Source organism: Panthera onca, chromosome C2, assembly GCF_046562875.1.
Source record: "Panthera onca isolate mPanOnc1 chromosome C2, mPanOnc1 haplotype 2, whole genome shotgun sequence".
NCBI classification, from domain to species: Eukaryota; Metazoa; Chordata; class Mammalia; order Carnivora; family Felidae; genus Panthera; species Panthera onca.
The window spans coordinates 128,970,013-128,982,914 of NC_138347.1; the positions used below are offsets into that span (position 1 = coordinate 128,970,013).

Consider the following 12,902-nt stretch of genomic DNA (forward strand, 5'->3'; position numbering starts at 1 on the left):
CCCAGCCCCGCAGCGCCGCGGGCCCCGCATGACATCAGAGGCTGGGGAGCGCGCAGAGCGCAGGCGCCGACCGAGGAGGGAGACGGGAGGGGGCCGCGGCGCGCGGCTCGAGAGAGCGCTCCTCCGCCCCGCGCGCAGTCCCTGCGCCCCGCTCCGCCCGCGCCTCTCTGTCCGCGCCGCGCCTCGGGCGTCCAGAGCGCGCCCCTCGCACCGCAGCGAGCGCCGCCCGCAGCAGCCCAGCCCCAGCCTCCTCCTCCGCCTCCTCCGCCGCCGCCGCCGGACACGCAGCCGCAGGCCGGGGCTGGGACGCAGCTGGGGAGTCAGGGACGCGCGCAGCCAGCCCTTCCCCCTCCGGCTCCCGCACCGCCGGCCGCCTCCCCTCGCCCTCCTCCTCCCTCCCTGCTCCTTCGCTTCTCCTCCTCCTCCTGCACGGCCCGGCTGCCAGCACCATGTCCGCAGGGGGAGATTTTGGGAACCCACTGAGAAAATTCAAGTTGGTGTTCCTGGGGGAGCAGAGCGGTAAGTACCCCGCTTATTCTCTTGGCTTGGCGCCGCGCCGAGGCGACCCCTGCCGCCAAATCATCCGCCCCGTTAGGGCCCCGGCGCCGGCTCGGAAAGGCCCCTCCAAGCCCGGGCGGAGGGGAGGGATGGGGATGTGGGGGTCGAGGCTGGCTCGGGCGGCGCCAGGCAGGGGAGGGGCCCGGGGTAGGGATGGAGGGGGCGCTGGGCCCCAGGTGGGAGTGAGGGTGGGAGGTGGGGTGCGGGGCGAGAGCTGCGGGGCCGGTGCGGCGCGGCGGGGGGCCGGAGGGCGGCGGCTCGCTCGGCGGCGCCGGCCGGGGCGTGAAAGCGCCGGGCTCGCCGGCTCGCTCGCACTGCGGCACCGGCTGCGGGCGACCGCGCAGGTGGAGGGGTGCCCGCGGGGTCCGGGGGAGGATTGGCGCCCCTCTTCGGAGAACGAGGCGGGGCCGGCGTCTGGTCCGAGGGCTTCCTGCGGACCCTGCCGGACCCATGTTTAATGACGGGCACGTCCGGGCCCTGGAGCCGAGGGCCGCGGGGGAAGGCCAACACCTGTCTCCTGTGGAAGGAGCGGGCGCAGGCTGTAGGGGAACCGGGCGCCTACCTCCCCTGGCCTGCGTCCGACTGAGCACGGAAGGTTCTAGACGCTGCCCTGTGCCAGCGTGCGTTAGTGTCTCTCGGGCTCAGGGTCTGGGAAAGGACAGCTAGGGTTCCCTGGTGCGAGGCCGATTTGGGGGATGGTACAGGGCGCCGCGCACCAAGAGGCGGCGAAGCCTGGCGCTGGGCAGAGAAAGGACCAGGCGACACGCCCTGCCTGGCTTCCCAGCACCCCTCCTGAGAGCGTTGTCGGCGGAGGAGGCTTCCCACCCCCACCTCCCAGCTCACCGCCAGTCTTGGGGGAGGGGAGGTCACCGTGGCAGCCGGCCAGGGGCGGGGGGGGGGGGCGGGTTGGGGGAAGGAGACAAACGGCTTCCCTGCCGCCCAGCAGCCTCCCCAGGGAGAGCATCTCTGAAACCCGGGTTGGCCCCAGGGTGGGACGACCAGAGTGAAGAGTGTGGACCCCTCTGACACCTGTAGGAAGGAGTGGTTCTCAGTGCACCTCTCCAGAGGCCTCTCCCCTGGGGCTGCAGAGGCGCAGGCTGGGCCTTGCCCAGCTCACCTCAGGAAGAACGTGGTTGCTGGGGACAGCACCCCCAGCTCTTGTTTTGCAGACCAGTCCAGTTCACCTGGTTTGCTGCCTGTCTGTACAAGGAGCTGAGACACAGGCAACCTTAGGAGGACCTTGTGGGCTCAGGAAACAGTGCTACTGTGGTGTGTGTACATGTGGGTTGTGAAGGTCGCATGGCAGTCTCCTGTGTTGCTGCTGATTACCTGGGATGGATGGTTGAGAGAAGGATGTCAGACATGGTCAGACCCTAACACGGGGGTGCATCCTGGGGCCAAGCAGGGCATTTCAGAACAAGATCAACTGAGCCAGCCAGTCCTGTGTCCTGGACTCTGAGTTTCTGATTTTAATAGAGTCCAGTTTCAGAGCTCACTTTTCCCATGCTTGCAGGGATTTCAGGGGTCTTCACATCCCAGTGCTTATCTTACCCAGCCTGGAGCCCTGGGAGAGAACTCTGAAGGGATCAGGCATCCTGGGAGTTGAATTCCTATGTGGTTTGCCTTGAGCAGAGTTTGAGGCCTCTCTGAGCCTCAGTTTCTGCCTCTGTGAAATGGTTGCTTGAGGGCACTTCTCTTCCTCCTCTGTGTTTCCCCTGTGCCTCTCAAAGGGCCTGGACCCTGGTAGGTTCTCAAGAAACATTTGTTTATCCCAAGTCTGAACTTGCTTCAGTAAAGGACCAGGGCTTTGATGAGACTGTCTCTTGTGAGTTTGAGTGAAAACTCTGGACTCACTCAGAATCTCTTATGGGTTGAGGTCCCTGAGGAGGCTTGCAAACCCCCTTTGTTCCTAAATCACAGAAATGAGAGTTTAGGGCCTTAGAGATAGAGCCCCCACCTTGCATGTGTAGATTAGAACTCTGAGCCCAGGGGTGGGGAGGGCTTGGAGAGAGAGAGAGCCCCTATCGGTGTGTTGCTAGCACTTCTGGGGCTAGAAACCACATCTTCTGTTCCCAATCATTAATGTTGGGAATCAAGATGACCTTGAATTGGGGAAACAAAGAATTGGGGAGCCTTCCAGAGTTGAGGTGAGGATTGCCATTCTCTGACCAGACTTGTGGCTGGGTTAGGTGACCTGGGAGGAATGCTGGGCTGTTTGGTTGGGGGCAGGGTTTGTGGGCCCTGGGAACACAGTCATTAGAGATGAAAGACTGCCATCAGTGAGTTTGGCTATTGGCTACTCTGGTTCCTTCTGGCTGGGATCCCTAGGGCCCTGAGAAGCCCTGAGTATATCATTAGTGGGTTGTGTACCTTGTATTCTGCATGGCTTTTGGGACCCCCCAAGTTAGGTGGGGATCATATGCATCCCTGAGCCTGATGGGATGGGGGGGGGGGATTGCCTTCATAGCCGTTGCTTCTGTCTTGCCTGCACACAGTTTTGTGTGTGTTGATCCTTTGTGCCACTGCAGTCTCTGCAGTGCAAGGAGCCCCTGAGGTCTGGCCCTCCTGCCACCCTGGCTCTCCCTCTCTATGTGACCTCGGAGGGCCCTCACCTTCTATACCTGGGACACTTGGGCCAGCTGAGCTTGACAGAGCCTTCTAGAGGAGCATGCATGGGTCTTCCTATATGAGCTGATTCCCTTGGATAGAGGCCAGGGGAAAGGGCTGGAGGGATGTGGCCTTCCCTTGTTTCCTGTGCCTGGTATAGTGGTGGCATCTCCCTAGACCAGTAGATGAGGACAGCTAGATTCCAAAAAGGAGTACCCAACCTGGAGCCCAGTGATGAGAAGAACACCCTGAAATAGATAATCCCAAGAGGGCATCAAGCCTTCAAAGATACCAGGACCTGGTTTGAGTGGGAAGACCTTAAGGAACCACTCTAGAGAGAACACCTCAGCCCAGGAGAGAGCCCACTTCCTGGCAGCAGAATGACGCTGTCCCCTGGACCATGGACTACAGGCTTGCTGTCTGTGTCAATCTGGCAGGGCGTGGGGTTGTGGAAAGGGTGCTGTGGATCTAGAATGAGTAGATTCTTTGCAGTAGGAAGGCTGTGCAATGCTGCTGGTGTTCAGATGGCTCTCTCTGGGCCTTTTGGCCATGCCCTTGTGCTGATGGCAGTGGCAGGGGATGGTGTGGAGGGCGAGGTACACTAATCTCAACTGCGACTCTTGGTGACATCCAGAGAAGAGAGGCATGAGCAGGTGTCTTAGGAAAGAGAGGGGGCCTGGGGACACATGCCTTCCTCCTAAGTTCAGATGGCATTCTGTGGGGGTTTAGGCTTCCTTCAGTGCATCTGGGTGTGTGGTGGGGACTAGGGATGTGGGATATGCCTGTTGGGTGTTCTAGCCTCTTCTGATCTCCCTTCCCTTTGACTCCTCCTGCCAAAGCAGGAAGATTGAGGGACCCCACAAGTTGGGTCTGTGTTCCCAGGCTGAGGCCAGCAGGACAGCTTCTCTCTCTGACCTGCCTTCTCCTTGTCCTTTCCCTGGCAGTTGTGCTCTGGAGGTGCCATCACAGTGAGCATGATGGGAATGGCATTCTCAGAGTGTACAACACAGTGACTGTGCACACAGCTTTGGCCATTTAGTCATTTGTTCACTCATCCCTGTCCCCACCCCCACCCATCACTCTCTCCTTTCCTCCTTCCATCATCCATTTATTTATTTAGTCAGGCCTTTGAGTGTATCCCTGCCTCCCGGAACTTATGGTCCACTGGGGACTTCAGACGTTTGTGGATATAATTACAGTAAAGGTCTGTGCAAGCAAAGACAAGAGAACAGCTGCTATGGAAGCACACAGCACGGCGTCCCACCCACCTTTGTCGGCAGGTGTCAGAGATGGCTTCTAAGGCTTCAGAGGAGGAGATGCTTCTATAGGCAACTGGCTGGTGCTCCTTTGGTGGGCTGAGTACAGGGAGTAGGTCTTGCGAGGGGCCCACCCTCTCGAGGGAGCTTTGTCTGTTCTCCCTGCCGTAGAGAAGAAGTGTGTGGGGGTGGGGAGCAAGAGGATGAGGGTGTCTGGCTTGCCAGTGCTGAGGAGGGGCTATCCCCGACTGTCATCCCATTCCTCTGGGTTAAGGAGTCTTCAGTGCCCCTCCACTGCCTGGAGGGCTCCCCCTGCCCCTCCCAAGGCCTGGCTCAGCCTGACCCCTGCCCTCCCACCACACACCACCCATAACCACATAGGGCGCCCTTTGTTGGCCTGGGGATTGTATCTGAAGCCCATCCTGATGTCTCCTTTCCAACACCTCCCAGATCCCCTCCCTCTGCTGTGCCCAGCCCACCTGGGCGCTCACCATGGAGTAGCTTTGGTTTCTTTCTGAGCATTTTTAAAAAAACTATCACATGTTGCCCCATGACCTGTCTGTTGTCTCAGTTATTCTGGATTTTTAAATGTTTATTAGCTTTTTAAGAAACAAAACCCCTAACTGAATTTTAAGCCCCTCAAACGTGAATTTAAGCACCTGAGAGGACTAGATCTTAGTTCCTTTCCCCTTCTCCCCATCTGCAGGAGACTTTTGCTCATTAAATATCTGGATTTAAAAATGATGAGATTATCCTCACTGTTTGATATTTACTGATGGTCCATCAGTAGATTAAAAGTGAGGGGAGTCAAGGCAGTTTGAAGCAAGATTCTTCATCCTGACACCTGCTGCTTTCTCAAGCTAGGAGATTTTTACCAGAAACACTTAAAAATCTTTCACATTGGGTTGAAGCCTTTAGCCTTGGTTGTGCCCAACCCATAGTACATCTCACAGAAGGTGAAATTCTCAAGGGACTCTCATCCCCACCACCTTCTCTAAAGAAATATGAGAAAGCAGTAAGGCCACCAGAGGTGGGAAGGAAGGGATATGCCCAAATGGGATGCTGCCAGAGCTCACTGCGAGATTGGGCATAAATCCAGTTGCTCTGTTCCTCAGTTTCTGGGTCTCGTTTTTGGTCCTCCCACTTTTTTCCTTCCTTTCCTCAGTGTCTGGAATGATAGCGGGGTACCTTGGATGTGGGCCCAGAATGTTGGCTTTATTTGTTTAAAAAGGTGTGCATGAGATGAGAAAATCAGATGAGACGCCATGATGAGAATTAACCTGTACTTGGTAGAAGACAAACGTGGCACCCTCCATGCTAAGGGTCAGAGACAAGAGAACTAACCAGAAGAGAGAAATGAGACCGTTAGATTATGTTCTGGCTATGCAGATGTAATAGTACCGTCTTTTTTGTGATCCTATTATCATTTGCAGCCCCCAAATTATAATGAATCCCACTAAAATACAACAAAATAATCTCATTGTCCTTTTTTACTTATAACATCCATAAACTCAGCCAATGAATATTTAACTTGGTAGGTGTTACCTTGACCTTGCAAACTCCTTGGGGGCACATCTGAGGGTGGTACCATCTGTGTCCCATCCAGGCTGTGAAGTCTCTCTGTCCTTTGCACTCTGTGTCTTCCGCTGTTGCTGAATGAATGAACCATTGAATGTGCAGTGCTGCCTGATCTTAATGTAATGACTTAAAGAAATTATTGGGCAGAACCATTGATCAAGGTGAGAAAAGATTAGGGTAAAAAGCAAAATCCATAGACATCAGAGGTGAACTGCTAGAAAAACTGTGCTGGGCATTTCTCAACTGTCCACTATCATCCTTTTCCATTTCTCAGCACAGAGAAGAGAAGATGGGGGAGGTTGCCAGGGAGAAGTATCAGACTCACGTTGAGATGGGCAGCTTTGTTAGAGCCAAAAAGACAGGCCCCAGGCAATGGGGCCCCAGGCAATGGGGCCCCAGGCAAGGCCTGAGGGCACTGAGGCACAGGCCAGTCTCTGCTGCTTGGGACTCAGAAGGAAAGGAGAAAGATTCATAACACCTACAAACTCCTAGGGGTTCTTTATTGTATCTTAGGGCTTGAAATTTCCAGCTTTCCTTTTTATTTTCATAACTTTTGACCTAAACTAAGTGGGATCTTGTTTTAAAAGTAAACGTTCACTGCTATGAGTACTTTGTCATTTTGGTGAAGTGATTTATTTTTAGTAGAAAAACAGATTTATTCTGGTCTCTTGGTAACAAGACCAGTGGGAGCCCAGGTGACTCAATCACGTGTCCTGGGCCAGGCACCACCTGTTCCCAGGTGGGGACCTACCCAAGGGACAGGGCAGGGTCCAGGAAAAAACAGATGATATCCTGCTCCTGAGGGCAGAAAAAAGCCTTAAAAGCGAAGGTTACTTCCAGGAAATGCATTAGAACACTGGCCACCTGATGCCCCATAGTTGCTGTGGGTAGTGGGCCAGGGAAGAAGGAAGACGTCAGTTGTGTGCGTTCTGTGATAGAAATCACAGCTTTCTTCCAAGAGCTGGATGGACAGTTGGGGAAAGGGCATGATGCCTTAGTGGGATTTCCCCCAGAGAAAGGGACTTCCAGCATTAGGTTAACCAGCTCACCCAGCTTCCCCTGTGGCTGGAGATGAGGTGTGAGGGCAGGTCACAGAGGCTGGCCATGAGCTGGGGCTTTATTCTGAGGGAAGTGGGGAGCTGGTGGAGGATCCTCAGCTGGGGAATGGCTCAGTCACATCTACACCTAGGAAGGATTCTTTATTCTAAGGGTTTGGAGAGGATGATGGGAAATGGAGCTAACCTTCCTGGGTTTCCGTGTTCTTCCTCCAGTTAACCTCAGATGGCATTTAAGAATACACTCTATGCCCTAGGCTCCACACAGGGCACTTTTCTTTCCGGCATCCTGTGATAGATGTGAAATTCTCCCTGTTTTGCATGTCAGGAGACAGGGGTTCAGGGAGAGCCGGTCATGGCCACAGACTTACTGCTGGTGTGAACCCAATCTTTGAACCCATTGTCCATGAACCCAGGTCACTATGAGAAGCACATAGTGATCTGTTAGACCTCATGCCTCAAAGGCAGGCTCAGGCCCTGTTGTGGGGAAAAGAGGACAGAACACTGAGGCCTTATAGACAAGAGGTCTGCCATAAATGTCTCCTCGGGAATCATGTGCCAAGCTGTTTGCTGAGGAATGGATCACAACATGGGGGTGGCTGGGAGGAGGTCTTTGATTCCCTTAGGCTGGTGAGAGGGCACTGGGGCCCTGAGCAGAGAGGAGGGCAGGGGGATAGCTCTAAGAAGCAAGCAGTCTCTCCAATGTGATTGAGCTGGATTGCATATCAGACACTGCATTCTTACATAGAATGAACTGCTTATTTGGGGTGGTTTGAAGGGAGTTGGTTGGAGAGGATGTGGGGCAGTTAAAGCCTTCCCAAGTCAGTCCTGCACACCATGGACAAGATGTCATCTGGGTTCTAGCTGAGAACTAAATCCTAGGAAGGGAAGAACCAATCAAACTAAGTGGCTGGTTCCCACCTGCTCTGGGGTAACCCTTCTCCTGGCCTCATCCTCCCTTCAGGCCTGGAGATATCAGGGCCTGGAGACCCTGATTCTGTTTGGGGTCAACCACCAGCAGCCTCTGTGGTTGGATAAGCCCACAGTGTTCTCTGGCTTTCTCAATATATCCTCGGAAGCTGCTGGATGGATGACCACTCAGGCTGATGGAGCTCTAACTCTGGTCCTGTAATTCACAGCTAGCTCAGGGTATGATGCCAAGCCAGTAACACTCTCAGCCTGGAGATTGCACTGCTGGCTAGAGAGGTCAGAGGAACTGCAGAGATGAAGGCATGTAATCAGGGCCTCTGCTAATTATATCCCCCCCAAACTCCCCTGGACAGCCCCAGTGCAGAGTCCTCTCCAGTCTGCTACCTCTTTTTCTGGGAGGCATTCTTGGCCCTCTTCCCTGGTGTGCCCCCAGGGCGCTGTGGCTCCTCTCTTCTGACAGTGTGTTTGACTCAGGTTGCCAGGCAATCGGGATGGGGCTATCCTGCCCTCCCTGCTGGCGGGCAGTTATTCCATACCGAGAACCTTTGGTGAGGACAGCAGAACAGGTGACAGCTCCCAGGTACCCCTACTCCAGGATACTTCTTTCTGCAGCCAGGTGGGTGTGTGGTAAGCAGAGAGGGCTGGGAAAGGGCTGGCATCACCAGACCAGCCCCAGCTCCTGCTCCAGCACCACCACTTACTGGTGCTCCTAAGCCCTGCACTTCTGCCCCAGCCCCACTTCTCACTCTCTGGGTGGAGCTGGGATATAACAGGACCACCCTGTGCTCATTTTTCTCATCAGACAGCAGGGCAATCCTTACCTTGTTGAGGTTGCATGAAGATCTAATACATCAGTACATGGCACACGGTGAATGCTCAAGTGATAGGTAATTTTGTTAATGAAACAGTGACAGCAATCCCCCCTTTTATAGATGAATGAGAGAGAAGTAGGGTGGAGGTTTTGAGAATCACCCATTGGTCCTCTTGTGTAGTGAGCTGCATAGCCTACATCCTTGTGATCTGATGAGTGGAGCTGTGTACCCATTTTATAAACGAAGAAAGTGCGTCTCGGAGAAGGAAAGGCTTTAGCACAGATTGCAGGACCCAGAACGGTTACTGCTAACTGGGAGGAGCTCCCAGGCCTCTGACTCCCTGGTTGGCATTTTTCCACTGCCCGTCCCAGCAGAATTGGGACAGATTCACCTAGCCTTGCTCTGCTGGGCCCCCACAGCTGCTCCCAGGAAGAGCACCTCATCTTCATGGCTCTGTAACTTCCCCAAGGACAAGGAGTGCAGCCTGGGTAGACCACAGGGGCTGAGGCTTTGCCATGTTGTGATTAGAACAGTGCTTGGTGAGGTACGCAGGTGATAAATCTTAGCCAGTGTTAATGTGACTGTTAAAGCACACAAGCAAGGCTGTGGGTGTGGTCTGCTGGGGGAGTCAGGGAAGGCTTCCCAGAGGAGGTTTTGCATAGTGAGAGGGAATTCATAGGCACACAAGGGAGGCATCTTGAGCGGAGGGCCCAACTTTGCCAAGGTTGGGGGCTGGGAGGGGCTTGGAGCTTCTGGGGGAATTGGGTGTAGTTCAAGGTGACTGGACTCTGGCGTAGGTGTGGGAGGTGAGGTCGTGAGCATAGTTAGAAAAAAATCATTGAACCTGGAGAAGTGGGCAGGTTCAGGCCTCAGAGAATCTTGCTTCTACACACAGGGTCTGTGTCTTCCCTGCAGGCAGTGGGGACCCCCGGGTGGTTTTGACCAAGGAGGGACATGCTCATGGATTAGAAGACAAAGATGAATATGGCCCAATTGGAGGCAAGAGATGCAGGCAGCCTGAGCCAGGCCATGCAGGGAACAGTCAGAGAATGGAACACAGAGGAGGGTTTGTGAGCCTGAGCTTCCAGCTCTGAGATTTAGACCTCTGGGTACATAGATTTTATTGGTTCTTTCTCTATGTGGTGAAAACTTTGGGGCAATGAAAGGTTGTAGGGGAGGGGCTCCTGTCCTTCTTTACAAGGCCATGCTGTACTCAGATGTACCCAAACTGGCCTCCTTGAACTCCTCTGTCCTTCCTGCCTCCACAATGCCCTGGGTCCCCTGACTGCTTCTGTCCGCCAAAGGGGTGCTCCAGGGCTGCTGGCTGCCCTTCCAGACTCTTCCCCTCTGCCACCTGCTCAGGTTGGTTATTAGATAACTGTACCCCTAGCCTCCTGGTCTTTGGGTATGTGAACTTGCCTGCCTCTCTGGTCATTGGGTGTGTGAGCTCCCCTGGTCCTTTGTGCAGCCTCTTATCACTCCTTCCCTTTCTGGGTTCCTCTTCCAACAGATGCTTGATCCACTGTCTTTGCTTTCTCCCATGGATTCCCTTGCTCTTCTCTGATGAATTCTAGCTCCCTAATAAGCTTAGGGGCCTGTGAAAACTTGAGGGAGGGCAGCATTATATAAGGGAGAGCCCCTCTCCCTGACTTGGAGACAGAAACCCAACCTCAAGTGGCTGCACAAAAAGTGAATGGCAAGAGCCAGGGAGCCAGAGTAGAGGCAGGGGACTGCCATCCTGAACCCAGCCCTAGACCAGAGAGGGCAGCCTGTTCAGGTCAGTTGATGCAGTCCCCCGCCCGTGGGTCAGCTCATGGTCTGTTCTCAAGGACTGAAACCTCATCCTGCAAAGCCCTGGTGACCCCTGCTCCCTGTCCCTCCTGTCTTCTGCTCAGGCAGTGCCCATGCACGTTACTAAGCACCCAGCTGGGTATTCCTTTGTCAGTGTGGCTAGTGAGTGAAGAATATCCTAATTGTCAGTAATCAAGCACATTTTAGTCACTGCCCATGGCCCCTCTGAGCAGTGCCAGATTAATCGTCTGAGGTCACAGTGGGTAAGGAGACCCATCCCCTTGCTTGGTGCTCAGCAGAGGTGTCACCCTTGCCTGGAGTTGCTGGCCTGGAGAAAAATAGACCCCGAAGCTGGCCACAAGCAGCTCAATGCAGCTTTGACCATTTGAACCCCTTCTGGTTCCTCCATTGCCCCTACCCCTGGGGCAGAGGCAGGACCAAGAGACCCATCCCTGGTTCAGGACTGAAGAGCTGTGATGGTGGCCTCCACACGAGAGACAGGTCCCACTGAGGATTGTGTGCTACTTTGGAAAGACGTGGAGAAAACGTTCTGTTTTGACCCTGTTGATGAGCAGGGAGTAAACACTGTGCAGAAGAGATTAAGTGAAGCATTTAGAACAAGTGTTTCTTGTTTCCCCATCCAGTGAAGGGAGAGGGCTAGGAGAACAGAATGGGGAAGGGAGAGCCATGGAAGCGCTGAGACGGGGAAGGGACGTGCTCTCACGAGACACAGATGGACCTAGGTGTGCCAGTCACAGGGCTTGTGGGCCAGCACTGGTGCCTTGGGAAAACCAGGGTGGTTTGCAGCTCTGGGCGGCAGTGCCGTGCATCCCAGGTTCTGTCCAAATAGAATGAAGGGCTGGAGGTTCCCGTGGAGGCACTGGTGTGTGCTGGGTACAGGAGTGAGGGGACCCATTCTGTGTTCGGGTCGAGGACAAGGTGAGGAACCAGGGCTGTGGCTGCTGCTGTGAGGAGGGTTGAGGACCGCCAGCCAGGTAGAGCCGGACTGGAGAGAAGGGCTCTTACCTTGTCCTGGGGGATGAGAGAGGATGTTCAGCAGCACCAGTGCTCCAGTGCTGGGCTTCAAGGAGCAGACGCAGTTTTGTTCCTCCCTCCCAGAGTCAGGTTGGCTCTGCCCCACTGGGACCCTGCAGTTCCCAGCTCGGGCGGCTGTGAGTAGGGTCAAGTCTTGGGACCAGGAGATCTTTGTTTAGTTCTGCTCTTCTCTGAGTAGAGAGCACCTCTGAGAAGGTTTCTTTTTAGGGAGAAAAAAGGCTCCTCCCAAATTAGTCAATTTTTATGATTGAATACCTGTAGCGCCAGGATCCAGCAGTTCTCTGATTCCAGTTAAGTCTCCCCTCCCTTCCTCCACATCCAGCCAAAGCACTGCGGCTGCTGCCCAGATTGGAAGATAATACAGTCCTGAAAAAGTGCCCAGCTAACCTCCCACCTTGGTTCTCTCGCATTTACGTCAGAAGAGGGCAGAGCCCAGCTCTCTCCTGCCTCCATCATGCAGCAGAAGGGCCACTTAGCCAGCGTTCTGGTCTGGAGAGCTCGTCCATCCACCTCAGCTTGGGGAGGGCTGGATGTGATGTGCAAGAACTGTGCAGAGCAGTGTGCAAATGCACGATGTAGTCGACACAACAGGGGCCCGGCCTTTTCCCCCATCCCCCCCAGCCTCTGTCCCAGGCCAGCTTTTAGCTTCTGCCTTGAGGCAGAGAGACCCATGAGATTCTGCTGCAGGCGACCAAGCCACCTCACTACTATAGGAGAGGAAGCAGAGACTGAGTGAAGAGTAGAGGTGGTGTCTCTTAGGAATGTGTAAATGTGAGTGTGGCAGATGTGACCTCAGGTGATGCCGAATGAGTCATGCCCTTGCATAGCACTCCCCTTGAATGCACATGGAAACTGAGGCTTGCCTCTGGCCAGTATGGTATGGCAGAGGTGGTGGGTGTCCCTCCCATGGTTATTTCTGCAGAAGACCCCTCTTGCTGGCCTTGAAGACATGAGCCGCCATGTGTGAGAGACCCTGTGAGGGGTCATGTGGCAGAGAACTATGGGTGGCCTCTAGGAAATAAAAGTGGCCTCTGGCTGGCAGCCCCACCAAACTGGAACAAGCCACAAGGAACTGAATTCTGTCAACAATCACAGGAGCTTTGAAGAGGATGCCAAGCCCCAGAAGGAAGTGTAGCCTTGCTGATACCATGATTACAACCTTGTGAGTCCCTGAGCAGAGGACCCAGCTAAACCATGCCCAGACTCCTGCCCACAGAAACTGTGAGATAATCAGTGTGTGTTACTTTAAGCCGCCGCTA

The 12,902-nt window shown here is 54.6% G+C and overlaps 1 protein-coding gene across 1 annotated transcript in view; it reads left to right on the top strand.

Annotated features, from left to right (window-relative positions):
- Positions 1–331: 331 nt before the first annotated feature.
- Positions 332–12,902, top strand: part of RAB6B (RAB6B, member RAS oncogene family) — a 61,881-nt gene continuing 49,310 nt past the window's right edge. The window contains exon 1 of the mRNA XM_060638710.3: positions 332–519. Coding sequence (XP_060494693.1) covers positions 450–519 — 70 coding nt within the window. The 5' untranslated portion in view covers positions 332–449. The remainder of the gene's footprint in view (positions 520–12,902) is intronic.